The sequence below is a fragment of the Branchiostoma lanceolatum genome, chromosome 12 (assembly GCF_035083965.1).
Source record: "Branchiostoma lanceolatum isolate klBraLanc5 chromosome 12, klBraLanc5.hap2, whole genome shotgun sequence".
Lineage (NCBI taxonomy): Eukaryota > Metazoa > Chordata > Leptocardii > Amphioxiformes > Branchiostomatidae > Branchiostoma > Branchiostoma lanceolatum.
In genome coordinates this window covers 7,346,125-7,373,278 of record NC_089733.1, presented here as the reverse complement: position 1 = coordinate 7,373,278, position 27,154 = coordinate 7,346,125, and the positions used below count along the sequence as shown (strand labels likewise).

Below are 27,154 nucleotides of genomic sequence, written 5' to 3'. Positions count from 1 at the left end.
ATTAGTTAGAGTTGGTTTATCGAAGGCTGTAAGAAATATACATTTCTCTCTACTATTCAGGTATCTGAAGTAGGGGAATTTAATCAACACATCACTGAAAAGAATTATTCTATCACTATCGTACAAAGGACAGTCTACAATAAAACGTTCGTCGTCTTCTACTTTACCTAGACTACAAAATTGGCAGATTCTTTGCTCTAGAGGAGTGCGGTTATGTCTTCCTGATTCGATTCGCAATTTGTGGCAACTTGGTCTTAGTTTTGTAACGGTTGATCTGTGACGTACATTTGTAATCTTTAGATATTCTTCTTCGTTATAGGAATATTTCAACAATCTGTACGCGTTCGTAGTTTATAATGAATGAATGACTGAATGAATGAAGACCTTTATTGCAAATTTCTGCCACACACTTGGCTAAGTACAGGTCGCAACAAAACAAAATAACACGTACAGTTTACATATAAAAAAGGATATGGCTACCATTAGATAAATTCTACTTCTCCTCGCTTTACGGTTATAGTAGATATAAGATAACAGACGTGTTTTTCAATGGGAGGTTTGTCTAGTCGCATTAGGAATATGAATTTGTGTACAGTACTAAGATGTGTGAAGTAGGGAAATAGGTTTTCTACAAGCTTATACAGTTCATTTCTTTCTTTAGTTTATAAGTCACATTCTACCACGAAATGACATTCGTCTTCTATTCTATTCAAAGTACAATGTTAACATAATCGTTGTTCTAGAGGAGTGCGGGTATGTCTTTCCGTTTTAATATGTACTTTGTGACAGCTGATTCTCAGTCTTGTGACTACATTCCTGTCCCTCATGTTTGCATAATAGATGGGCATGGTAGCTGAAAGTCTTCATGTGTTTAACAGTTACATTTTCCTTCTACACTAGTCTTGTAATAAAAAGAGATAACAAAGTTTTACCTCACTAATAATAAAATGATGAGAACAAATCTAAACTCTTATACTCTCCGAGCAGAGTATGGGTTTCGGCTGGTTTTTGACGTGTTTTTAGGCGTTTTTGTTGGGCTTTCTACTTTGTCATCTTTGGGGGGGGGGCTATACAAAAAAAGATGACAAAGTAGAAAGCCCAACAAAAACGCCTAAAAGACGTCAAAAACCAGCCGAAACCCATGCTCTGCTTGGAGAGTAAACTCTTAGGCTTATGTGATTATCCATCGAGAAGCCTCTTTCCGCTAATATTACACGGGGATAAGTCTTGTCAGGTTCGAGATATGGTGAACCTTTTCGTCCTTGAGGCGTTGGAGTGCGTGCAGCTCATCACATTCCAATCTCTCTTGTCAGGGTTTAGATACGCCTTGTTAACGGTAAGATCGATAGTCCGCTGGACCAGTGGGTGAGATGGACTGTTTGATAAGAGTATCCGGTCTGACAGGTCCTGGGGTACATGACCTTATAATTTTTTTGTTTCACGACTGTAAAGGAAGTCGGATGTTTCGAGTTTCTTTTAACACAACCAGGAAGCTCACCTGCTGACGTTGACGCAGTTGTTTCTAGCAATGTGGTCTGTGACTGCAGATTTCTTCTCTTCTTTTTGTGCCTGTCTTTTCTATAGCCTTTTCTTGGCCCGTAGGGGTAGTTGATTACTATCCACTGTGTCTGGGACACGGTATTGAAAGGCGAGGCCCAACCCTCTCCTTCCACCGCCTTTTACCTCTCCAACCAAATCCAGGTATCCTGGGTAATTTTACACCGGTAGTGTAGACCGACAGTTGTGTAAAGCGCCTTTCCCAAGGGCACAACATCGTCGTCCTCCCAGCAGACCCGATATGTTCGTCACCTCCCATAGCGGCCCTGCCCTTTCCAGCCTGTGAACACGCTTCTGGCGACGTCGCCACCAAACAGCTTTCAGCCAATCAGAGGGTTTGCTAAAGCTCATTTTGAGCAAAGCCGCAAAGGACGCCGGTAAGCTATCGGCCAACCAGCTTACGTGTTACATCGCTTCTTTGGGTTCACAACAAGATAACGACTCTTTGTGCCAAATAAGGCTAGCTTATTAGTTATTCAGGAGCAACTAACGACTGTTTGTGCCAAATAAGGCTAGCTCATTAATTATTTATGAGCAACTGTCAGTGACGCCCCCAGAAGCTAAAATCTCCGTTCAGAAGATCAGGGCTGAGACCGGGAGGGTTTGCCGAGCATTTCCCGAGCGGGTTTCAGCGCTGATAAAGGAGGGTGAACACCGGTGGCATGTTAAGAGATTCTAACTCAGGAACTCGTGGTTCTGGGCCAAATACCCTAACCAACACGCACGACGCCACACGACAGTATAGAGCATGAAAGCAAAACTTAACAGTCTACAATCAGACAACAATTGCTATGCAAGGTTTGCAGGAATCTAAATGTTTTAAAAATGTTTCGAGAAATACAAAAAAAAAAGGTTCCTAGTAGTTTAGCACTTCTCATCACTTAGAATTGCATCTATAAAAATGTAAAGCCATTCTTACTATCGTTATCAAGTCTGAAATTAGACACGGCTTTTTGAGAATGGGATTGGTCACAGTCTCCTTTCATGTCACGTATTACTAGCTTTGTGGCATTCTCCATAGGCAAACCTGCCATTACAGTTACACGTATCTACAATCTAGAACATATTCACTAAGGTTCCCTATGCATTTCATGTTTGTGCCATGAAACAGCAACTTAAGCCAGGAGGTCTTTCGATCTGTTTCTGTGAAAAAAAGGATACAGCCCAACTTTAGCCAGACTCAAACTGGGTTTGGGAATCCTGGTAGGGTGGATACGTACCTAGGTCCATTTATTATCGTGGTCTTACAGAGGATCAAGCACTCGTGATTGCTTTGCCAAAGGATTTCCTTTCCACTAGCAACATGTCTACCAGTGGACTAGTCCCCATGTGGTAGCCCTTAAACTTAGTGGTATCAGGGCCATAGAAACAGAGAAGGGTGTAGCCCAACACACCATATGATGTGGTCTTGAACATACTGCATGTAGCATATTAAATTTCATGTCATGCCTGGGCCTGATACGGGTGTTCCAGACCATGTGATAACTATCCGTATCACATGAGGTTCTAGAGTTGTATCACATGGGCTTCCATAGAATATTTCGAATGCATTTCGAGCGCGCCGGTTGCGCCGCCGTCGAAATTTCGAAAACCGGATTCGGAGGTTGGAATCAATGCTGTTACAGTTTTTGGTTCGAGGACACAAAACTCCCTCAACTTCTGGCGCATTCCTCATTGAAATGTGTGTTTTCTCGGGCGATCCTATCCGCGGTCGGGCTGGTACCTCGGGTGATACGGAATACCCCATGGCCCGTGTTATATTCTACATGTATCGAACATACTGCATGTAGCATATCAAACTGTCCAAATGATGGCGCCATTACAGTATCAAACCTTCAAGTCATATACGTCGACTTCTGTTACTGAAGTACTTTTGTCTTGATAATACTTCCAAATAACCTAAATACTTTCTTTGTGCAATGGGCCACTTTTCAGAACCTTGGAACCTTCAAAACTTCGCTATCTTCCAGATAATTTGTTTCGGGTCTAGACAAAAAGGTCGAAAGAACCCATTAACCCTATCCAGACTGGGGGAGGGGGGCTAAAAGTGCCCGCGGCAACTTTGACATCGTATTACTGCCAAACGATGTATGCTACGACTACCAAACTTGGTGACTTTTCCTGAAATTTTGTTGGGAACAATTTTATACTAATGGTTAAAGTTTATCATTTTTCATGTTGCCATGGCAACGGGTTTCTGACAGGCATTTTATGCAAAAATCATTAATTTTTTGAAAACAATGATATTTCTTAGGTTTTCTTGCACAACTACACTAGTTATCCTACATGTATAACATTATACGTAATTAGATGTAACTTTCCTGATTTAATATTCATAATTTATGCAAATTTGATGACGTAATCAGTCAAAATCCAAGATGGCGGACTATATCACTATTTCAGGTATCAGCAGGCTTTTTTGCCTTTAAAATCGTCAATACCTAACATTTTCTTTATCAGAAACATTTAAATTAACGTTTCTAGTCCATTTTCAGTGTCCTTTGGGGTCATAAGTGGAAAAAAAGGATTTTTAAAAATTTCAAAATGGCCGATCCAAGATGGCGGATCCCAAGGGATCGCTAACAACACATGACGTCACTCTATGACGTCATTTTGACGTCAACGTACTTACCATTGACGTTGTATGCCTTGCATACCTTAAAATGAATAATACAAACCGTTTTGTTTGATACCTTTAGATATTACGGGAATTCCCTATTAAGCCAATAAAATCACATCGATGACGTCATAATTACGTCATATTACGTCATAACGTCACCAAAATTACAGGAATTATAAAACTTGACGTGAATATCACTCCCTGCAAATTTGGTGATAATACATCATACCGTTCGGAAATTATGAGGGGGGGGCCGAATCAGCCCCCCCCCAGTCCCAGATATACCAAAAAAGCCCAGTCTGGATAGGGTTAAAGAAATGTACCTCTTTAAAATGAATACGACCTTTTGAGCAAGTCTATCAGGTCACGGTAAGGCATTCTATCCGCTGCTTGCCACATTAGATCCAGTGGTTATGGCATTTAGAGCTGCTTGGTCCGACTGCTCAGTGATGAAGACTCCCCAAGCGATTGTAATAGAAAACCATAACCTTTTGTACACGTATTTTATGGACCTTTCGATCGCAACACTCAGCAAAAAGGACGTGGTAAAGTGAATGCTCGGTACTAAAGTTAGAGTTGATTTATGAAATTACTTGCGTACACATTTTCTCATGGCTCAATTCAGTGGCGTGGGCGGGGTTTCCGTCAATACATGATTTCATATTTATCGCATAACCTGTTGCATAACCTGCAAAGACCTTAGAATTTGAAATAAATCATTTCGATTCAAAATCCAATGTCCAGCACATCATAAACTGAAAACGTTTGAACTTGCATTGACAGTATAGCACGCAATATTGTAGTTAGCCCCTTTTCAATAGACGACGGTAGAAGCTCCCCTCTCACTGGATTCGCGGCATGCTGGCGGCGTCGCTGCGTCCTAAACTGGATTTGTGTTACCCTTGACTTTATGATGGGAATATCATTCAGAACGTACAAGTATGGCCAAAAAGACAACAAAACACACAAGGCTTGAAAAGATTCGTATTTTGTCGATGAAATTCGTTGAGTGCTTTGTCAATTCGATCGGCCGCAGCGACGCCGCCAGGGGGCAGCGGGCCCAGTGAGAGGGGGGCTTTAGCGATCGTGCAGCGACTCAAGTTGCATCATTGTGACCTTGAATTGATATATGATGCACGATGTAAAAATATTATTCAAAACACAACAGAACGTACAAGACGTAAAAAGAGTCGTGTTTTATTTAAGCAATTCTTTGAGTGATCCGTCAAATTTGGATCAGCAATCACAGCCTACAGTGGAAGAAAGGTATTAAGAGAATCCTAAAGCTCCCCAAGTTCGCTTGTAGCAACCAACAAAACACCCTTGTGTAAGATTTAAGGATCTATATGTATCTAGTTTGGAGATTACTCGTACAAACCTGATGAATAACAAGAAGCTTCAAGTTTATTTCAGCTTCCATGTCCCAAAAGACGAAATGTTATTGTGTTAGACATTGCATAACAATATAAACGGCATCTAAACACTTAATGTTGCATTAACAGTGATCAACACAACAGTGTTACTTATAATTAATCATTAATATATTAGAAATAACATATAAAACTAACTTATAAAATATAGATTATGATAAATGGTACACTGTGAGAAGTTTGTTATCATGGTGAGTTTTGGTTTAACTTTGACTTGATATCGACCGATGCTGTTGTTCCATCCTCGAGTGTTTTTTCTCTATCAAAAAGGCATTAGCAGTCGCATGACGTTAATACTACTGATATTCCCCTGTATTACACCATGGATTACGCTAAGGGACTGGACAAATTCCAGGAAGATTTCTTCCACCCCCATCAATGTGGCCTTGACAATGGCTGTTGATCCCTTGCCATGTCGTTCAGGCAAATGGCTAACACACCCTGTTCAGCTGCTAAGCCTAAAGGTGCCGCTGTCCAAATTGTGTACTCAGACAAAACATAATGCATCGATTTTTTCATTTCACCGGAGGTAATGTCTGTCCTTAGCTTTACACGATTTGGCGCTATTGAAATAAGGTCGATCAATACTTGACAGTAGGACCTTGAACTAGGTGGGGGTTGCAGGTAAGTGCCTTGTGGAATATGAATTCAGTTTTAGAGAAATATACAATATCTTTAGATATTGTTAGGGTAATAACTCTTTGCTTTAAATCCTTCGCCTGTTTTTAGGACATAATAAAATGAAAAGAATATAAGAATATTATATAAATTTCTCTAACACGTCACATGATTTAGATGAAACATTCATAACTGCAACTTTGATATGCCGGTTTGATAGATATTATCCATTAATAACGATAGAAGTAAAAAGATAAGGCGTGAGTAGATAATCCTCTGCTTAAGCAAATATTATTTATTTGATAGATAAGAAATGTAATTTATTGTTAGTTTCAAACTAAACTGACGGTGATTAAGTTTACAGCTTATATTATGTTGGCGACAAAAAAGGTACATGTATCTAGTATTTTGTTCTTCAAGATTAAAAAGCAATGTCTTATTTTTGTTTCTTAACATATTGGATAATCTAAAAAACGTCTTATTCACATACCAATTCAGAGGTATTGTTTATTTGTTTAAAACTTACTGATCTACAAATCACGTCCAGTTACTGCCAAAATGTAATTGATGCTACCTGAAAGGTCTGACCGTTTTCAAAATAAATCCAGTTGATTGAGTTACAGGTTTTTTTTCGTATCTTAGTACCTGGATGTCTAACCGTCAGATATAAAACATCATCTATGTTTGTTATTCTCGTCACGTGTTGGAAACAGGTACACAACATGCCAAAGCCTACCCCGTAATTGACATAAGATATCAACGTGTTTGCTATTCGCGTCACGTGTTGAGCATGTACAGAAGGAAACAGGTACACAACATGCCATGGCGCCAAAGCCTACCCAGTAATTGACATAAAACATCAACGTGTTTGTTATTCGCGTCACGTGTTGAGCATGTACAAAAGAAAACAGGTACACAACATGCCAAAGCCTACCCAGTAATTGACATAAAACATCAACGTGTTTGTTATTCGCGTCACGTGTTGAGCTTGTACAGGATAAAACAGGTACACAACATGCCAAAGCCTACCCCGTAATTGACATAAAAAATCAACGTGTTTGTTATTCGCGTCACGTGTTGAGCTTGTACAGGATAAAACAGGTACACAACATGCCAAAGCCTACCCCGTAATTGACATAAAACATCACTATGTTTGCTATTCGCGTCACGTGTTGAGCATGCACAGAAGGAAACAGGTACACCACATGCCAAAGCCTACCCCGTAATTGACATCAAACATCAACGTGTTTGTTATTCGCGTCACGTGTTGAGCATGCACAGAAGGAAACAGGTACACCACACGCCAAAGCCTACCCCGGATTGCCCTCGTGACCAACGGCTGTTGCATGTGCTCGAATACGTGAAATTGAAGTTGGTCGAGGTCACTGAAGATCAAAGAAACCTCCGGTAGAAAGGGGATCTTTACGAAGCATGGCTTTTTTTATAAGCTTCACCCAGAAGGTGGACACAATGGCGTGCATGTTCAGTGTGTAAATAGATATAAATGCATATATGCGCATAAAAGTCCTCTAGATATACGAGAAGAAATTGTTTGTTATTATAATAAAATGACCATTTCCAAAGGCAGGAATACTGTGATAGTGAATTGCATGGACAAGCCAGTATGAAACTACCATCGGGCATAAGAATACAAATGAGATACTGAAATACATCCTGTAGGTGCCATACTCCTCGTGATATATGGGGATGAATATAGTTTGTCGTTAAGCCGGCGTCACAATTCATGCGAGCATCGGCCGATTTTGTAGATCGCCGGAAGCCCGCCGAATTTCACAATCGCCCGAGCTTCGACCGTATTTTTCGCTGAAAACCTGCCCCGTCACAAATTGAACGGAGCTCGGGCGACGTCCGTCAAACACTAATAATCATAAATACCTCATGAGACGATACCATCTCTTGGACACGGACGAAGTCAGAATCAACTGACCTGGTAACAAGCGCATACTTGGACCAACTTTACTTTCTGAGTTGTGGCAAATCTGTAGGGAATGAGTGAAGTGGACGGGCACACTGAAAATAATACTATAGACAGGAATGTTGTTATAGACCAATCCAAATACAAGCGCAGGAGCCACAAAGTCACAAGTCGAGCTTCGGCCGACCGTTGGTAAGCCTATCGACGCCCTGCCGACGCCTGGGCGTGCCTCGGCAGACAAACATAGATCTATAATGACTCAGTGGACTTTCAAATAGTCGTTTTGTGGAGGAAAAACTCAGGAAGTCAATTCAAGCCTGAAAGTCAAGCCCCAGTTCATTGATATATAAATTGAAACATCCAAACCAATAACAAAAACGAAACAGGTATTGTTTTCGGTGTCCAAAACTTATTGATGATATTTTTTTTTCCATGAAAATCTAACTTTGCAATTGAATTGTCTTTCATTAGAAAGGTTTGGCAGCATTCTTTGACAAGATGATATTAGTATTAGTTAATATTACAGTATTATTTATCATCTTATGTTATAAACTAAACTATCGTTACTTTTATATATAAACAAGAAGGAGTTCGGCCGGAGCCCGTCCAAGCTCCCATCGACACCAGTACAACGCACGCCCGAAGCACGCCTTAGATTTCATGAGTCGGCCGGAACATTGACGACGGTCGTCCGATTATTGTACAAAGCCCGTGTGAGGCTCGCACGAGACCGAAGAGCTCGGGCGACCTCCGGCCGACCAAAAATCGGGTCTAAAATCCTCGGATGCCCGCCCGAATATTGGCGGAGCGCTGGGCGTTGCTAGGGCGAGCTACGGGCAAACTGTTGACGAGCTGTGCGAGTTCAAAAATCGTCGCCGAGGCCTCGCTGAATTCAAGCGCAGCTTCCAGTGACCCGCGAACGTCGGCCGAGCTCCGAATTTCGAAAAATCGCCCGAAGCCCGCAGAATCGCCAGGACGTCGGTCGTACTTCGGCCGAAAATCCCCATTTGAAGCTCGCCGACAAGTCGGCCGAGCTAAATTGTTGATTTGTGACGGGGGCTTTAGAGTGGCCCCTTCCACGGGAAGAAATACTGAGAGAGTGAATTGCAAGGACGAACCAAGAAGAAACTACCCTCGGGCATAAAAATACAATAAAAGCCTTAAATAGGCGAAAATAAATGTTAAATAATATGGACTAGGCAGAGATATAAGTCCCACTAGAGGAACTGCATTTAGAAGGTTGACTGTTGCTGTGAGTTTGTTTTTCTTCAAACTCTCAATCTAAATTTACATGTAGATATTTTCTTTAAAAAGACTAAAATCCTACCAACAATAGTAGTATTTTGTATGCATGAACGGGCGTGGAGATTTAACACTAAGTCCGTTCTACTAAAAGTTAGAGTTCGATTTGGAAGATGCGTCAAAGGTCTTAAGCGACTCCGGAAAGTCTTTTTTTGGGTTTCAAATAATCAATTCCATCGATTATGTCAATTCCTTGCACTCGCCCTATACAGAGCTAATGTCTCTGAAAATTTGAAATGTAACTGATATACAAGTGGTGACAAAAACTTTGTTTCAAGTTCATACCGAAAAACATATTCTGTTTCCAAGGTCAGTCTGCAATTTGATTATGCAATTTGATTCAATATACATTCTGAATTTATCATTTTCGAGTGTAGATCTGTACTTATCCATTGCCATTCAGAATACCAGCACAAATGCTACGTATTTTTTCGCCTATATTTTACAAAATCGTTCCGAGCAGCCAAGTTCGTTTAAGGTTACTTTGATCAATAATGAAGTTAAAGTGCACTGCTCTAGTTGGAATCGATGACTGTCTTTGAGTACTTTGAAGGAGAAAAAGACTCTAAGAACCCTTTCTTGGCGGTAGCGATCCTTCTTATGCACCTTAAACCGAGATTCTTCTTTAAGATGATCAATGGCATACTGTCTTCCAAGGTCATTTGAGGCAACTCACAGAATACACTTCTAAGTCGACCTTTGTTAGTTTGCAACATCAAAAGATTTGATTTGCCAAATTGGACATCTCAAACGGTGCAATGGCCTAACGGGTAGAGTGTTCGCCTTTCATTAGGTAGGTCGTGAGTTCTATCCCCGGCCGGGTCATACCAAAGACTTTAAAAATGGTACATACAGCTTTCTCTGCTTAGCACTCAGCATTTTGGAAAGAGTATGGAAGCTATACACACACACACACACCAATACCAGCGGACTAGCCCCTACTATACATGTAGACTAGTTACTTGCACAGAGATTGTGTGGCCCAAGGGCTTCGAATCGGGAATGGGCGCCACCAAATGGTGCGGTGAGGGCATAAAGTTTTGGATACGGTGCAGAAAATTCTTGAGAATGTTGTATCCTTTGGCTTTGTTAAGTGGAGGTTCTGAACTTTTTTTATCATCTTCTGAAGGAAAACCCCGCAATCCCAAATAGCTCAAATTAGCAAGAGAAAAAAGAGAATAATGAAATAATTGTCACCAAGATATTTTAATGCCAACACCATAAAGAAGATACAGATTATTTTTATTCATTTTCATCATCAGGATATATGCATTTTTTTTTCAATACAATTCAAATAATCTCCGGGAAGCGATTCAACTTCCTCTGCCATTAGCGGTTGAACCTTAAAGTATATTGTGTACGATATTGCCCCGTATATGTATTACTCTGTGTCTTATTATGCAGGGACAATGACACCCATTTCAACAATCAAAGTGTCTCAATTACTGTTAATGGTTAGATGACAAGTAGCACATTGCATAGAGTCGCCTGTATAACAGGAAAAGGCACGACTTTCATGTCTAAGAACATGAAACGTTAGTTGGTCCTTATAGGCCACAGTTTAAACATGTAGCTACTACTACTCCTACTATAACTACAAATGTAGTGCTAGTAGTAGTGGTTACTGTATGTAGTATTAGTACAACTACTACTAGCACTATGAATGTAGTGTTAGTAATAGTGGTTACTGTATGTAGTAGTAGTACCACTACTGCTAGCACTATAAATGTAGTGTTAGTAGTAGTGGTTACTGTATGTGGTAGTAGTACCACTACTACTAGCACTATAAATGTAGTGCTAGTAGTAGTGGTTACTGTATGTGGTAGTAGTACCACTGCTACTAGCACTATAAATGTAGTGCTAGTAGTAGTGGTTACTGTAGTAGTAGTGACCAGCTACTCGTCGAGGCGGTTTTGGAGAACTGGGTGGTCGGGACGTCCCAAAGCCGGCTTCAGATTCTCCCAATGTTCGCGTCCAGCCCTTAAAGAAACGATAAAACAAAGCATGAACGAACATATTGTATTATATTTGTATACCTTTTATTATCAGGTGTTTGATTGCTTGTAAATTAAGTTCATAGCTACCGAAAATTAAATGGTGAGCATTAAAATATTCATAAAATCTATTTGAATACCGCAGATTTTATGAGGCACCAATGTGCATGCCTTCTAGTTAAACGTCCTTGAAAAAAGATCACCTACCAAACGGAATTTCGACAATACGGTGTCGACGTTTAAGCACCTTTGACCTCTGACGTCACATTGACACAAAGGTCAGACGTGGGTGGGTCGGATACTCGATAGAGACATGACGGTCGAAACTTCAATTTCTCAACTTCAGAGAGCGATTCTTCTTCTTGCTGTATAGCTGTCTTAAGAGGACAAGACCTGTACGATATACTTCCTACGAATACAGATGAGATTTAATCACCTTTTCCTCATGAATTCGAACATGCTCCCCTTCAGTGCACCGCCCCATGGCTCGTGTTTGGCGCTCGCCTTGGGTAAGCGCCCCCTTTCAGGTGCCAGCTGAACCGCAATTAGAAACATAAAGATAACTCGTTATAACCAGGGATAAACAATATGAAGTCACCAGCTGGGAAAATCAACAGAAGTTGTAAAAATAATAATTTTCAAATGCGTAACTACTTAGTAATTGGTTAAGTGTTTTTTTAATCATGGTGCATAACGGTAATCATAAAGGATTTTTGGAGAGTTTACATTTACAATGCTTGAGCCTATCTATTTTCTAGTTTATTATGTTCAAGATTATGCTAAAACATGTTTCGAACGCCTCAAGTTCACCTTGTTTTAATCGCAAATGCTACAAAATGATCTTTATATTTACCAAAGTTAAGGAAAAACTAGAGTTAAGTATTTGTGCTACATATACTTCAGGTTTGCTATGTTAGTTTAGCGATTACGGGGACTTTTTATAGATATGAATTGGTATTGAATTTCTTCTTTTTATTTGAGTTGAACGTGTGATATATAGTTGTGTGCCGATTTGCTAAAAATAGAGAGAACGGTAGCGAACCCCAAAAACACCCCTCCCAATGAAATGGCATGGCTACCCTTCGACGTCACAAAATCAAGATGGCGGGCACCACAAATGCCAACGGACCCTAAAAAGGTTTTGCTACGCAAACCTGTAACTTTTACCATTACTCATAAGAGTACAGGCAAAAACTGTCCAGTTGTGCATGTAGATTAAATAAGAGAGGAAATAAATGCAGTTCTCACCTCCTCCGCAAGAGCGCGTATGTGATACGGCTCGAACCCGCAGCACCCACCCAGGTACCTCACACCCAACTCGTAAGCCGCTCGGGCAAACTTCTGGACGTCAAAACGGGTCAGAAGACGGGGCTCCATGGCTAAAAGTAAGTTTAGATGTTGTTTTGGATTACTGGCATTCGTATACACACAAAAAGGCAAAGCACGGTGAATATTTACGAAAAAGGGACATTTTATAGGTATCAAAACAACTTATATGTCATTCTATATCTTATACATATAATGAACTGACTATTTGGACTCGCCCTACTCCGTGTAGTAGCTGTCAACACATTTTATACATGCATATATGGTACGGATTGTAATCTGGTAGAATCATCGATTCTTTCCCTTAAAATACAGTCCAAACTTTTCGATTCATGTCATTGGCTTAAAATTAAAGATCTTTAAAGACCGCCATAACACATTCCTAAAATCTTGATCGCAGTCAACAGAGACTTTGATTGGTACATTTAGCTCTACCGACAGAATCGGCGATTCTGCTAGCTAACTATAGATCGCAATCTATTTCTGAAGCGCCCCTCTCACTGGACCCGCGGCACGCTGGCGGCGTCGCTGGGGCCGATCGAATTGACAGAGCACTCAACAAATTTCATCGACAAAAAAAAAAAATTTAAGCTTTGTTTGTTTTGTTGTCTTTTTGGTCATACGTGTACGTTTTGAATGATATTCCCATCATAAAGTCAAGGGTAACACACATCCAGTTTAGGACGCAGCGACGCCGCCAGCGTGCCGCGGGTACAGTGAGAGGGGGGCTTAACCTTGCATTCGTTTAATTCGTCGAAAGGAAAGAAAATGTACTGAAACTGTAACGCTTTCTTCGTCCTTACCGAATGGCGCTTCAGGCAGATGAAAGTATCCCTCTAGCATATCCTCCACCTCCGGACAGTGGTACCCTAACGGCTGTATCATCAGGTACGGAGACAAGCCCGCCTCGTCCAGTGCTGTCTTCATTATCTTTATGGTCTTCAGACTCGTGTTGACATCGTAAAGACAGTTGATCCCAACAACGTCCGCTCCTGGAAAAATTATCAGAACATTGGAGGAGTTGTGGGCTAAGTACTATCACTGTACAAAATTTGAGCCGAATCGATTTTTTGACCCCTGCCACCATTGTTTGATCCTTACAGACATTTGCTCTTAAGGCCATGATTGTTTTCAAATTCCAGATGGTCTCCAATAGTTAAACAGGTAAAGGTACCCCCATAGCCTTTTTGAAGTCATAGGGGCGGGTTGTTAATCCACCTTTTCTAGGGGGACGGTATTCGGTAAAGATGAGCACACCCTCTATATTCCACCGCCTTTTACCTCCCCAACCGAAGTCAGGTACCTATTTTTACACCTGGGTGGGGTGAGGTTAAGTGCCTTTCCCAAGGACACAACGTCAACAAGATGAAATGCTGCAATGGGCCAGATTTGTTTTCGATTCAAGATGGTCTCACACCGTTGTTTGTACGTACCGGCTTTCGCCATCCTGACGGCGCATTCTCCCGTCGGAACTCCGTTCTGATCACCCTTTGGTCCGACCCGCATCGTGCAGGCAACAGGCTTCCCAGCAGCCTTCATGGTCTCTATTGCCCACTCACACTCCTCCACGTGACCCATGAACTAGTCGAGACAGGGACGGAACATTTCATGTCAGCAAGTCAACCCCCCCCCCCCCCCTCTCACTGGAACCGCGGCACGCTGGCGGCGTTGCTGCGTCCTGAAATAGATTTGTGTTACCCTTGACTTTATCATTCAAAACGTACAAGTATGACCAAAAAGACAACAAAACACAATTTTTGTTAAAAGGTTCATTTTTTGGTCAATGAAATCCGTTTAGCGTTTTGTCAATTCGATCTGCCGCAGCGACGCCGCCAGTGTGCCGCGGGTCCAGTGGGGGGGGGGGGGGGGCTTCAGAATTACAAGGGATCACTTGAACAGAAACCGTACGACCGTTTTCATTTTAATGGCGTCGTCTCTGTCTAGGATAGATTACGTCAACGTAGAGTACATACTTGTCAGGTGGCAAAAGCATTTTCCCTACTTATGATCAAAATCAACATTTAAAGTTCGTACCTCGCAAAGAAGAAAGTCGACCTCTTTCCTGTGTGCAAAGACTTCCACCTGTTTCTTAAACTCTTGTTGAACTACTTCTTTGCCTTTTCCCTCCATGTATGACGGCGTGGGCGAACAACCTCCACAGATCAGGACGTCGTCTCCTTCCGCCGCCACTTCCTGTACGATTTTACAGGCTGCCTCGTTTTGGTCATGGCACTGTTTGGGGGGGACAAAAGATGGAATGGTATGATCATTTCTACAAGTACTGTGATAGTTTTTCTCTTTTCCTTTCGTTTCCGTCACAGAAATACCAGAAAATTCAACAGTGCATTTTTACACACTGTATGGAATCATATACTAGTATATCGGGAAGCTAAACTATTTGAAGCTTTTAGAAAGTCTACCTTTCGCTAATCATTAGCCTCTACCAGAGTAACTACATGTACGCTGGCTGTAGAGATATTAATTTACAAGGGCACTTTGGCAAGGGTTTCATTGGCCAAGCGGGGGACTGACTCTCCTGACTAATTATCCCCCTTTTTGCCGAATTCTACGATCCATACCCCCGTGAAGGCCTGGTGGAGGCTACGTTAAGATAGACAACACCGAACAGATTTTAAAACTCACAGTAACGGACTCGCCCTCCAAGTTACCGGCCAGGTGAAGTTTATCGTCGGTGGAGTAGAAGGTAAAGGCCTGCAGGACGTCCGCCCCTGCCCGCATGAACTCTCGGTGGAGCTGTTTAACTGAATGGAAAAGATAAAAGAAATGCAATAGCCGTTAGTATAGCTTATAACATTTATGAATACAGAAATTGCAACTTACACCCCCCTTGTCTGCGACCTCAGGCAAGTTAAGTGTAGGCAGACCTCGGACAACCTACATACAGCAGCTGTGTGAGGATGCAGGCTGCAAGAATTACCGAGAGCAATGGAGGACAGATAGGACTGGAGGAGGAGGGTGATGTTCATCCGTGACACTCTCACGACAAGATGATGATGTCTCACCCCGACCAATCAAACCACGTGAATCGCATTGAAACTCAGATTCGTATTAGCCATGACTACATCTGACAAAACAAACTCGCCAGTGAGATGGTGGAAGGTGTCAGCTTTCCAAAGATGTTTTCAGATTGGCAATTTTGGCACTTTGGAAGTGATTGAAAGCGACCACGATTTAACGTTTAGAAAAAAATAGTTTCTACTACTTTTCTCTATGTAATCGTTAACGCAAGTTAGAAAGAGATTTGTCGGGAAATGGCTGATACGAATCTGAGTTTCAATGCGATTTACGTGGTTTGATTGGTCGGGATGTGTCTGCGACCGAGCTGAGACCACAAAGATTTAACAGATCGCCCAATGAATTTCAAAGAAAGAACGATCTTTTTTCGAGCCCGGAGTCCAGCCGTCTTAGCTTTAGTCCGCTACCCAAGCTCCGCTCCCCATCATTTTTCGTATTTTGTTGTCTTTTAAATCACACTCATATATCTTGCATCATATTTCAATTATGAAATCAAGGGTTACGCAAGTACAAAGGGGAAGAAATATTGAATAAATATTGAAATATTTACCTCCTTCTGGGTTCTCTATGGTGGCCTCTGGTGTCCATGGTCCGCCCTTCACATAGCCACGTTTCTCCAGGGTAAAGACGTAACTGCCGTCACCAATAACAGGGCCTTCCGCCAGTCTCTCCAGTAAACATTTCTTACCCATCTAATACAAACAAACAAACAAACAACCGTCACAAACAACAGGGCCTTCCGCCAGTCTCTCCAGTAAACATTTCTTACCCATCTAATACAAACAAGCAAACAAACAAACAAACAGATTAAAATGAACCAAACAAACAAACAAACAAGCTTAATCAAGGAAGCAAGAATGAAACAAAAGGCAAATGTGTTCCGCCTGAAAATTCGACTTTGTTAAATGTCACATAGTTAGTTAACTTAGGCATTATCATAAATTGGAGCACGAAATGAATTCAAACTCTCATCCTGGTAACTCTATACGTGTAGTATAATGTACACACCTGTACCAAGACTTCTTTAAGTAGTATCCACCTGTATACTTGCCTTGGGGTTATTAAGTCATTAAGCGTATACATTGTTATTCTAACCTTTGTCCTCAAACTGACCCATATATACACTAATTACCTGGGGAAAAGATCTGGAAAGACAGGATCAGGATGCCAGTACCCCGTGTATTCGATTCAAGAACACGCGACCAAGGAAAGTTTTAAAAGTGGTTTGCTGCTACTAAAGGCCAACAGACACGTACATATGTCTTCTATGTGTACTATCATTCTGATCATATGAGTCGGTACGGAAAATCATACACTAACCATTGAAACGTAGTGAAACGTTCGGAACAGGAACGCACGTGGTAACCCTCTCGTTGGCCGGAGGGGCTGTAGCTATGATGATTGATGATAGTTTAGATTTTCCTTTATTCTCACATGACCTATTGTCTTTGTCCTATTGTAATCTGGGGGGGGGGGTTGCATTACAGAATATGCTGTAGCTGTACAGTAACTAGTAAGGTTTGTTCCCTCGCCCAATAGTCACCGCCGGCGTCTTGTCATACTGATCTCACGAACATCAAGAAGAAGTCAGAAAAGATTTGAATATTTCATTTCTTACGACGGACAGACAGAAGACGGACAGTCATATCATGAACGAGTGGGACTATACTGAGATGGTGAGGTGGATAGGTGAGGAACCTAAACAGACCATGGCTCTTGCCAAGGGCAGACAGACGACGGACAGCCATATCATGAACGAGTGGGACTATACTGAGATGGTGAGGTGGATAGGTGAGGAACCTAAACAGACCATGGCTCTTGCCAAGGGCAGACAGACGACGGACAGCCATATCATGAACGAGTGGGACTATACTAAGATGGTGAGTTGGATAGGTGAGGAACCTAAACAGACCATGGCTCTTGCCAAGGGCAGACAGACGACGGACAGCCATATCATGAACGAGTGGGACAATACTGAGATGGTGAGTTGGATAGGTGAGGAACCTAAACAGACCATGGCTCTTGCCAAGGGAAGACAGACCGCGGACAGCCATATCATGAACGAGTGGGACTATACTGAGATGGTGAGGTGGATAGGTGAGGAACCTAAACAGACCATGGCTCTTGCCAAGGGCAGACAGACCGCGGACAGCCATATCATGAACGAGTGGGACAATACTGAGATGGTGAGGTGGATAGGTGAGGAACCTAAACAGACCATGGCTCTTGCCAAGGGCAGACAGACCGCGGACAGTCATATCATGAACGAGTGGGACTATACTGAGATGGTGAGGTGGATAGGTGAGGAACCTAAACAGACCATGGCTCTTGCCAAGGGCAGACAGACCGCGGACAGTCATATCATGAACGAGTGGGACTATACTGAGATGGTGAGGTGGATAGGTGAGGAACCTAAACAGACCATGGCTCTTGCCAAGGGCAGACAGACGACGGACAGCCATATCATGAACGAGTGGGACTATACTGAGATGGTGAGGTGGATAGGTGAGGAACCTAAACAGACCATGGCTCTTGCCAAGGGCAGACAGACGACGGACAGCCATATCATGAACGAGTGGGACTATACTGAGATGGTGAGGTGGATAGGTGAGGAACCTAAACAGACCATGGCTCTTGCCAAGGGCAGACAGACGACGGACAGCCATATCATGAACGAGTGGGACTATACTGAGATGGTGAGGTGGATAGGTGAGGAACCTAAACAGACCATGGCTCTTGCCAAGGGCAGACAGACGACGGACAGCCATATCATGAACGAGTGGGACAATACTGAGATGGTGAGTTGGATAGGTGAGGAACCTAAACAGACCATGGCTCTTGCCAAGGGCAGACAGACCGCGGACAGTCATATCATGAACGAGTGGGACTATACTGAGACGGTGAGGTGGATAGGTGAGGAACCTAAACAGACCATGGCTCTTGCCAAGGGCAGACAGACCGCGGACAGCCATATCATGAACGAGTGGGACTATACTGAGATGGTGAGGTGGATATAGGTGAGGAACCTAAACAGACCATGGCTCTTGCCAAGGGCAGACAGACCGCGGACAGCCATATCATGAACGAGTGGGACTATACTGAAATGGTGAGGTGGATAGGTGAGGAACCTGAACAGACCATGGCTCTTGCCAACGACAGGCAGAAGAAAGACAACCACAACGTGATTGAGAGACGGAGTACGCTCAACGTCAACGATCGAATCAAAGAGCTGGGAGCCCTTCTGCCGAAGACAGCACACCCTGGCATGCGCCGGGATAAGGGGACGATCCTGAGGGCGTCTGTAAACTACATCAGGCGATTGAAGAAGGAATTACATGGCCGCATGGGGCATATGGAGGAGAGGCAGAAACACATGGAGAAGATGAATATGAAAATGTCGCTCAGAATACAGGAGTTAGAGATGCTCTGCCGTGCACATAGCATTCCGACGACGCCACAGACCACGTCACAAATTAACGAACAGTTCATGTCATGAGGCACAAGAGGGCGGTCCTCCACAGCTAGCGCCGTGAAGAAGCCATAGGTTTAGATTAGCCTCCACCAGGCCCTCCTACGGGCGTATGGATCGAAGAACTAGGCAGAAAAAAGGAATGATTAGCCAGTAGAGTCAGTCCACGGTGAAGATAGCGTTTCACCCGCGTAGAGGCCTGAAAATGGAACCCTGGCAAATATTCTCCCTATAGCCGGCGCAGTTAGTCTGGTAGAGACTAGGTTTATCGAAGGCTTAAAATAATGGGTAGACATTACCGCATTCCTTTAGAGCAAAGAACTTGCCAATACTGTGATTTAGGTAAGATTGAGGATGAGTGTCATTTTGTTGTTGATTGTACGCTATATAACTATGACAGGAATATCCTCTTTGATTTTATAAATGATAAGTTTCCTAGATTTCGTTATTTGGATAGCTTAGAAAAATGTGTCTTCCTTATGAAACTAGACGAGCCATATCTCATGAAACCTGTATGCTTATTCACTTACAACTGCCTTAAGAAGCGAGAAGAAATTGAACATGTAAATAGCGGTATTAATTAGTATTTAGATGTAGTTAGATATCAAATTTCTGTTACCACTGTAACTATTCTTCTGCTTGTCACCATGACCTGTACTTAGCTCATCAGAGCATAAACGTGCAATAAAGGTCTTTCATTTATTCATTAATAATACCACCCCAAGCTCAGCAAAATAAAATCTCTTCAATTCACAGTTGTCATTTCTGTTTTTGTGCTGTTCTTGATAAAGTTTCATATAGATCCCCAGTTAGTTGTATGCGCGCGCCAATACGATCGACTGATCTTTTCTATATACACTAGTATTTCTACGTTACCAGGACCCAAAGAAGAGGCAATATTATAATTTTAGGGGGTAAAATGTTGCCACAATTGTGATACATTATAAGAAACTGAGCTGTACAAAGTTTCAAGTCACTTTGCGGTCCTGTGTGTAAACAGAGCGCTCCTGAGTCCGACTCCGAGTTGACTCGAAAACACCTGTGTAAACCCAGCTTATGTTAGTCTAACCTTTGTCTTAGATTTACTGACCCATATATACACTCCGCTGATTACCTGGAAATAACAAACTGGAAAAACTGGACCAGACGTCTAGTACCTTGTGTAATCAATACAAGGAAGACGCACCACCAAAGAAAGTTGACGAAGGGACTTGCTTTCAACAGACACACGTGTACACGGGTGTCTTTTAGAAAACTATCATTCTGAATCGGTATGGAAAACAATACGCTAACCATGGAAACGTTCGGAACTTGAGTAATCCTCTAGTTTGGCCGGGGGGGGGGGGGCAGTGGCAAGGATGATTAGTTTAGGATTTTATTTTTTCTCACATGACCAAAATTGTCTTTGTTATATTGTAATCTGGTTGATTGTACATTCCAGTGCGGGTTGTTGACTGAATTTGAATATAATTTGAATATAATTTGAATATAATTTGAAAATATTTTGAATGTAATTTGAATATAATTTGAATATAATTTGAATATAATTTGAACATAATTTGAATATAATTTGAATATAATTTGAATATAATTTGGATTTAATTTGAATATAATTTGAATATAATTTGAATATAATTTGAATACAATTTGAATATCATTTGAATATAATTTGAACATAATTTGAATATAATTTGAATATAATTTGAATATAATTTGAATATAATTTGAATATTATTTTTTAGTCATCGATGCGGGATTTCAAATACTTGCCTCGAGGCGCTTCAATTTTACATGTCGTATAAACCACAAAACTTCAGTTAGGACTCCTTTGATTTGCTAAACCGGTGCTAGCCTAAACATTAAGAAAAAACTCCCTTATATCCTATAGAATGAATTACCACAGATGATGTGATGTTGTTGTTTTTAGGAAGGAAATAGAATCACAAATGCCGAATCTATGCACCCGAAAACGGTTGTACATGTTTTCTTCCACACAAGTTCTACCCTATACATTTCACTCCTTGATCTGCAAAACTGTATCCTTGATCTGTATCCCAAAAAAAAACTGAATACGTAGCCCAACGACTAGTACCCCATCCCCTAGCCCTGTCCCAAAATAGAAAAAAACAAACACTATGTTACCATAAACAAGTACCGGTACATGTAGTTCATAGGTTGTGCTGTAACTGGATCTATTAATATAAGGCAACGCAAATATGCCAAACCTTTTGTACTGAGGAGGCTGGTACAAAGATCAACCTCAACAAAGGTCAACGAAGGCCAGTGTGCAAGAGGTCAAAATTAAGCAAAGCGTTTTTTGTTTCTTTACTACATTCTGTATCTTAAGTTACTCAAAGTGTGTGCACTTTTTCCGCTGTCCTTTGTTTGCTACTATCTTCAGTGTTTGATTTTGTGGTTTCTCTTGCAAATGTTCATTTTTACGCTCCACAGCTAGCCACCCCCATCCTTTAATAGCCCTGGCCAGTGGGCCGTCCATGCTCCATTGACCAAGGACCAAAACACGTGTACCCCACATATGTGACCACATGCTGAAAATGTCGGCGTCGTTGCAACATACAACATTAGAGCGACGTGATCAAGGCACAAGACACCCACCCAACCGTGTCTTGCACGCGTACTTGCGCTTGACGCTAGACTTAGCTCATTTGCAGAGTTTTACGTTTCGAAGCATGCTCAATAGGTACATTGCGTTTTTCAACCGAAGACAGCTGTATACCAAACGTGTAACGTGAACTCTTTGATTTCACTGGGTATCCTAAAACCCTGAATAAGATATACTCTAGTAATATAGCTTCATTAATCTCCGCCGAGGACTGCATACTCAAGATATCCAGGTGTTCAAGACATTCTCTAGAAGGCCTCGATAACACGTTCTTGTCTGTAGCGGTCTTATATTGTACGTTTACCCGACAAATTTATGACAGTTGACATTACGTCAAATAAACATAAAATTTCATCCAGGTGTGTTTAGCGACGATACATACCGATAAAAATTCATTTGGAAAATGATTAGCCCACCGACCGGTAAACAAATTTAAATTCACGATGACACAGTGGTTTTGGTTTCTTTATTTGTGTTTGCAATGAGGCGTAAAATGACTGAAAAATGCAGTGTCAGAATGACTTAATCATACGGACGAAACTTTAGAAATGAGAAAAAAACATGTTTACAAGTAGCGCACCGCTCTGCATTTAATGATTGACCAAACTTTAAAAAGGGGAGCGATGGGGCGTGGCAGCACTAGTTATGCAATTATGCCATAATCTTGCTAATTCTAGGGGCAAAAGTTTATCCTAAACGGGTTTGGCGGGTTGTTTCGGGAGAGGCGAGATCACTTGCGACAAAAATAAACCCACACTCCCTGCTTTACACAACAGCTACAATGTCGTTAGGTTTAGTGTGACACTTATATGTACACCCTTGGTACACCGCAATGTTTTGGGGATCAGGATACGATATCAATGCCGGGTTATACCAGTTAGAACCAGATTTGACCAGCTTACTTGGAGTTGGTTTTGCCACACTACTACTGTAGAATACTAGTCTCTACCAGACTAACAGCGTTGGCTATAGAGGGAACATTTGCCGGGGGACTTTGACCCTCTCTCCGTAGCCGACTCCCTTCATACAATTGACTCTATTTGGCCAATTTCTACTATTTTCCCAGCGACCCGCAGAGACTGGTAGAGGCTTGTAGAATACTGTGTTCTATTTGATTTTCCGGTCACATACAAGCGAAATCGCATGAGCATGATAAAGGTTTGACCCTATAACATCGACATCATGTGCATGTGAACGTGTTTTACTGACAAGTTATAAGTACGGCCTTGACAAGTTTACACTGTAACAAACGTACACAAAACATCTTCGAGTAACCTCCGTTTAACCTCATTACTCTGACCTACATTATAAATAGACTCTACCATTGTATAAACGTTACTGAGACGTACCTTGACCAATTTCTCTTGACTTTTCCTGTAACCTGAAGCAAAGTTGGCAACCTAACGCGGCTCTTGGCTGTGCTAGGCGGTAAACACAAGTCTCACCGGCGGTCACCGTGCGATCAGCTGAATGTAGTTTGAACTCTGAACTTTGAACAGATAGATATCTGACCCCAGCAATGCGTAACACGAAACGTGCAACAGTGCCCACGGGCATATACTAACAACTGCCACCATGATACACTTCTGCATTCTCCATATGCAATGGAATGAAAATAGATTAAAAGCGGTGTAACAGTGGGGTTCATCCGCCTCTAACTGATCAGTCTAACCGATCTAGACCTTTTAGCCGTTACCTAGTGGTTAAGGCGTGCGTGCCTGTACATGTGATCGGCGTGGGTTCGAATCCCAGGGGCCAGGATCACTTGTTTCTACTCGCTTCTTTGTTTCACTGCTTCCCACACCGACCCTGTGAGCCTGGCAAAATGTTAGCCTGGAATCCAAACCTATTATAGCTCCCGAGTCTCTCTCCAAAAACTATTTGCGGAGAGAGACTCGGGAGCTATAATAGGTTTGGATTCCAGGCTAGCAAAATGTGCCACACAGGGACTAATAAGCTGCATGGTGATGTTTTAGTTTCACGCGCCTAGTGTAAATAGACCGGCCGATACCATAGCCCCGCCCACCTCCGTCAAAACGTAGAAATGCAAAATTTAAAGCATAAAAATGCAAACCTTTGACGGACATGCAGTCACTCTCTCATTGTTCGAACCGCTAATTATGATGGACAGTCAGGATCAGTCTATTAGGGCTTGGATTTTCTATCAGTTCTCACCACACGACAACATCGTATCTTTGCTCCTTTAATGTCGATATGTAATGGTATGGTGTTATTGAAACTTACTATGTGTAGGAATGACTAGAAATTGGAGTTTTTTTTCAATTCAAGTTTCAAGCCTCATAAAATGAAACTTGAAACTTTAATGAAACCTCCAGGGTATAGGATCAAGAAAAATTAACAGATCCTCAAATAGGGCGGTGACAGGCGTTGTAACTTGATTGAAGATTGTAAGCGACCAGAAAACTCACTCAGGCCCTAGTGTGTCCCTAATCTTACCGTGTCCGTAAAATTAGTACACGACATGAAAAAGTATGGTATGCTAGTATTATTTAAGGCAATTCTTTTTCTTTTGCCGCGGCCGCTCTATAACTTATGCCCAATAGAATCACATAAAAAAAGTCTATTTACAGATTTTTTTAGAAGGGACACCTAGCATTGAAGGACAAAAGCATGTTTGAACTGGTAACAACATGATATTTGATTGTCCTAGGTATTATTTTTATGAAAACACAGATAAAAATTTGACTCTAGCCTTGCAAATATGTTTTATGTGCTAGAGTACAGTATAGATGTGGCTTTAGTGCACTGCCACGGTACTTTCATAGTAATTTTATGTCAAAGTGGCTATCCCCTGAGCCAGGCTTTACCTGATTAGTATCCGCACAGTCCAGTACCGGTCCACCAGGGTCCAGGTATTTTGGACCTGTATCTAATTGATTGTACTCGGTAGTGTATGGTACAGTGAACCAGTACACAGCTCTAGGTACGCCAGCAGGTAAGCTGATGTGTAAAAAGAAAACTCCAATATCCTCATTCTATGTTCTAAGTACTAGTTACCAACAACCTGATGAAATTATTTTCGTAAGTAATACAAGTAAAACAAGAAATGTCAAGAATGTTTTCCTAGTGAAATTAAAGTCTAAAAAAAAATCATGTATAACAAGAATAAAAATCTTAAGAGTAGATTCTGTGAAATACTCCATTTTGACCAAACAAGAAGCAAATATTGTGTGAAGAATAAGGAAGAAAGATTGACTAGAATTTCTAGAATATTCTTGCTGATAAAAAATCATACTAGAAATCCTCTCTTCACCTAAGAAAAACAAGAATAAAACTCTTAATGTTAGATTTAACATACAAAGGTTTTGCGTAAGGTTTCTTGATTTTCTTGAAATTCTTTATGGAAGAAAATCTTTCTCTCAATAAGAAAAAATAAGAAAACAAGAAAAATAAGAAACAGCATTTTTGGTAGTGAATACGTGTAGCAAATCCACATTGTAATACATAAACAAACTATCGATAAAGCAAAATTCAGTATGGTGGTTAGTGTCTGTAAAATGAAGAGCAAGTCAACTACATGTATGGACCACCTAGCAGCTTTCTATGATACTGCAGCAGAACTTCTGGTTTTCATATCTCGCGTACTGAACACGATATGGTCACGATATTTTAAAGGTAGATAGCTCCAGAAATACACACATACGCAATGTATCTGTTATGATCGAAACAAAAAAAAGTTGCCAGAAAATACTGTAAATGCAGAAATATTCACGGTGGTTTTATGTTCGCAGTTTTCGCGGTGAACCTCCAGCAGCGCGAACTTAAAACTACCGCGAAACTTTTTGCCCACCTATGACTGTAGCGCTACTGGTACTATTGTTTCAAACGCAAATACTCCATCTTCTCCCTACCGCGAAATAAAAACCACGCGAACTTAAATGCATTTACAGTATTATAATGGAACTTTTGATCTTACTTGTACTGCTGATTCAGAAGAAAAATGTCTGGTGAGCATGTGGACAGGTCTGAGCTGGTCGCACGTCTGTTGTAAGTTGAACATCTTTGTACTAGTAGTAGCGGTACATGTACTTGCTAGTGTTGAGCTCTGAAAAAGCAAGAATTGGGAAAGAGAGAAGTTGTTAACGTCAAGACTTTGTGACCAGATATTTCCCTCCTTTGAGGTTTAAGTAACACTTCAATTTCTACAGCAACGTAGTAAATTATAACCATCTTTGCAACGGGTTTAGTATTAGAGAATGATGATAATAATAAAAAACGTATTTGAGGCCAAAATGGTTAGGAATGGGGAGGGGGGCACGACTGTACCTGTCCAGTAGCTAGCTGCAAGGCTCGACAACGACAGCGGATAGCGGAGCTTAACATCGGTCCGAGGCAAGACATCGTCTGTTTTGTGGTCTACTGGCTTCTTCTGACTCTAAACAATGTTGTCTTAGTCCAATATCGTCGTCTGTTTTCACAAAGTCACTTCTTTAAATACAAGACACGAATCCGCAAAGGAAGGTTAGACAGCTCGCGGGATGATACCAATTTGTGATAGGGGAGCACTTGAGTATTTTTCTCACATATCTCGTGCTTTCTTCAGGCAATATTTAAAACAAAGGATTCATCATATCAAAAACATAATCACTCACATAACTTTGAAGACTAAAATGTCTCTGTCAGTAAGAAAATAGTTTAAATCTATAAATTCTCAAAGACATTTATCCCAAGTCGGAATGGTAGCGTCCACGCTGGTCAGTCGCTAAGGTAAAGTCACAACGGGGGTATCGGGTTACCGTAGACGCCCCCAGGCTCCCACGAGCCGATGACGGGAAGCCTGTGAATCCGTCCAATTGTCATAGATAGTTTCAAAACGACCATCTCATTCAAATGAAATAAAATTTCTGTTGCGTATGCCCCAAATGTCAGCGTTTCGATTCCTATAGAACAATCCGGGTGACTTAAGCCTGGAGCCTGATGAATCCCACATTCAGAACGGGAAAATAAAAACCATACAACTGATTTCGATAAGCCATTAAATCTACTGAAAATCCTTTATTTTTGCAGTTTAGAGGACGTAACCGTAAAAATACGACTTTTTGTCTTGGAATTTTTTTTTACTTCGAACTAGAAATATTCTTGATATCGGGAAAAGGCCAAAAATTGCCTATTATTTTACCTTTCAAGAACCAAATTTCAACAGTGCCTGCATTATTGGCCGTAAAAGAATGAAATGGAAGTGTCGCATTCTGCACATAGGGCGACGTTGCGCTGGGACGAAG

The 27,154-nt window shown here is 41.5% G+C and overlaps 2 protein-coding genes across 3 annotated transcripts; one reads left to right on the top strand and one right to left on the bottom strand.

The window, feature by feature from the left end:
* Window positions 1–10,854: 10,854 nt before the first annotated feature.
* Window positions 10,855–26,397, bottom strand: LOC136446107 (betaine--homocysteine S-methyltransferase 1-like). 2 transcript variants are annotated; one of them, XM_066444388.1, is made up of 10 exons: window positions 26,199–26,397; window positions 25,849–25,977; window positions 16,370–16,511; window positions 15,427–15,545; window positions 14,818–15,015; window positions 14,217–14,364; window positions 13,587–13,775; window positions 12,706–12,836; window positions 11,894–11,991; window positions 10,855–11,443 (listed from the first exon to the last, which is right to left on the bottom strand). In XM_066444388.1, the coding sequence occupies exons 1-10, from the start codon at window positions 26,271–26,273 to the stop codon at window positions 11,359–11,361; spliced, it is 1,314 nt and encodes a 437-aa protein (XP_066300485.1). In that variant the 5' UTR covers window positions 26,274–26,397; the 3' UTR covers window positions 10,855–11,358. The 2 variants fall into 2 exon arrangements, with proteins under 2 accessions (XP_066300485.1, XP_066300486.1); XM_066444389.1 differs by lacking the exons at window positions 25,849–25,977; window positions 26,199–26,397 and adding an exon at window positions 23,261–23,384.
* LOC136446330 (transcription factor EC-like) lies at window positions 18,845–19,416 on the top strand. Its single transcript, XM_066444680.1, has one exon. It carries the CDS (start codon window positions 18,857–18,859, stop codon window positions 19,313–19,315), a length of 459 nt encoding a protein of 152 aa, XP_066300777.1. The 5' UTR covers window positions 18,845–18,856; the 3' UTR covers window positions 19,316–19,416.
* Window positions 26,398–27,154: the final 757 nt, after the last annotated feature.

Excerpts from the sequence above, each read along its gene's own strand:
- LOC136446107 (XM_066444388.1), bottom strand. The coding sequence starts at position 26,273 with ATGTCTTGCCTCGGACCGATGTTAAGCTCCGCTATCCGCTGTCGTTGT. Across the intron at positions 16,512-25,848 it reads CTTCTGAATCAGCAGTACAA|ATGGGTAAGAAATGTTTACT; the intron begins GTAAGATCAAAA and ends TGTTTGTATTAG. Across the intron at positions 12,837-13,586 it reads TCTGCCTGAAGCGCCATTCG|CCATGGAGCCCCGTCTTCTG; the intron begins GTAAGGACGAAG and ends ACTTACTTTTAG.
- LOC136446330 (XM_066444680.1), top strand. The coding sequence starts at position 18,857 with ATGGCTCTTGCCAAGGGCAGACAGACCGCGGACAGCCATATCATGAAC.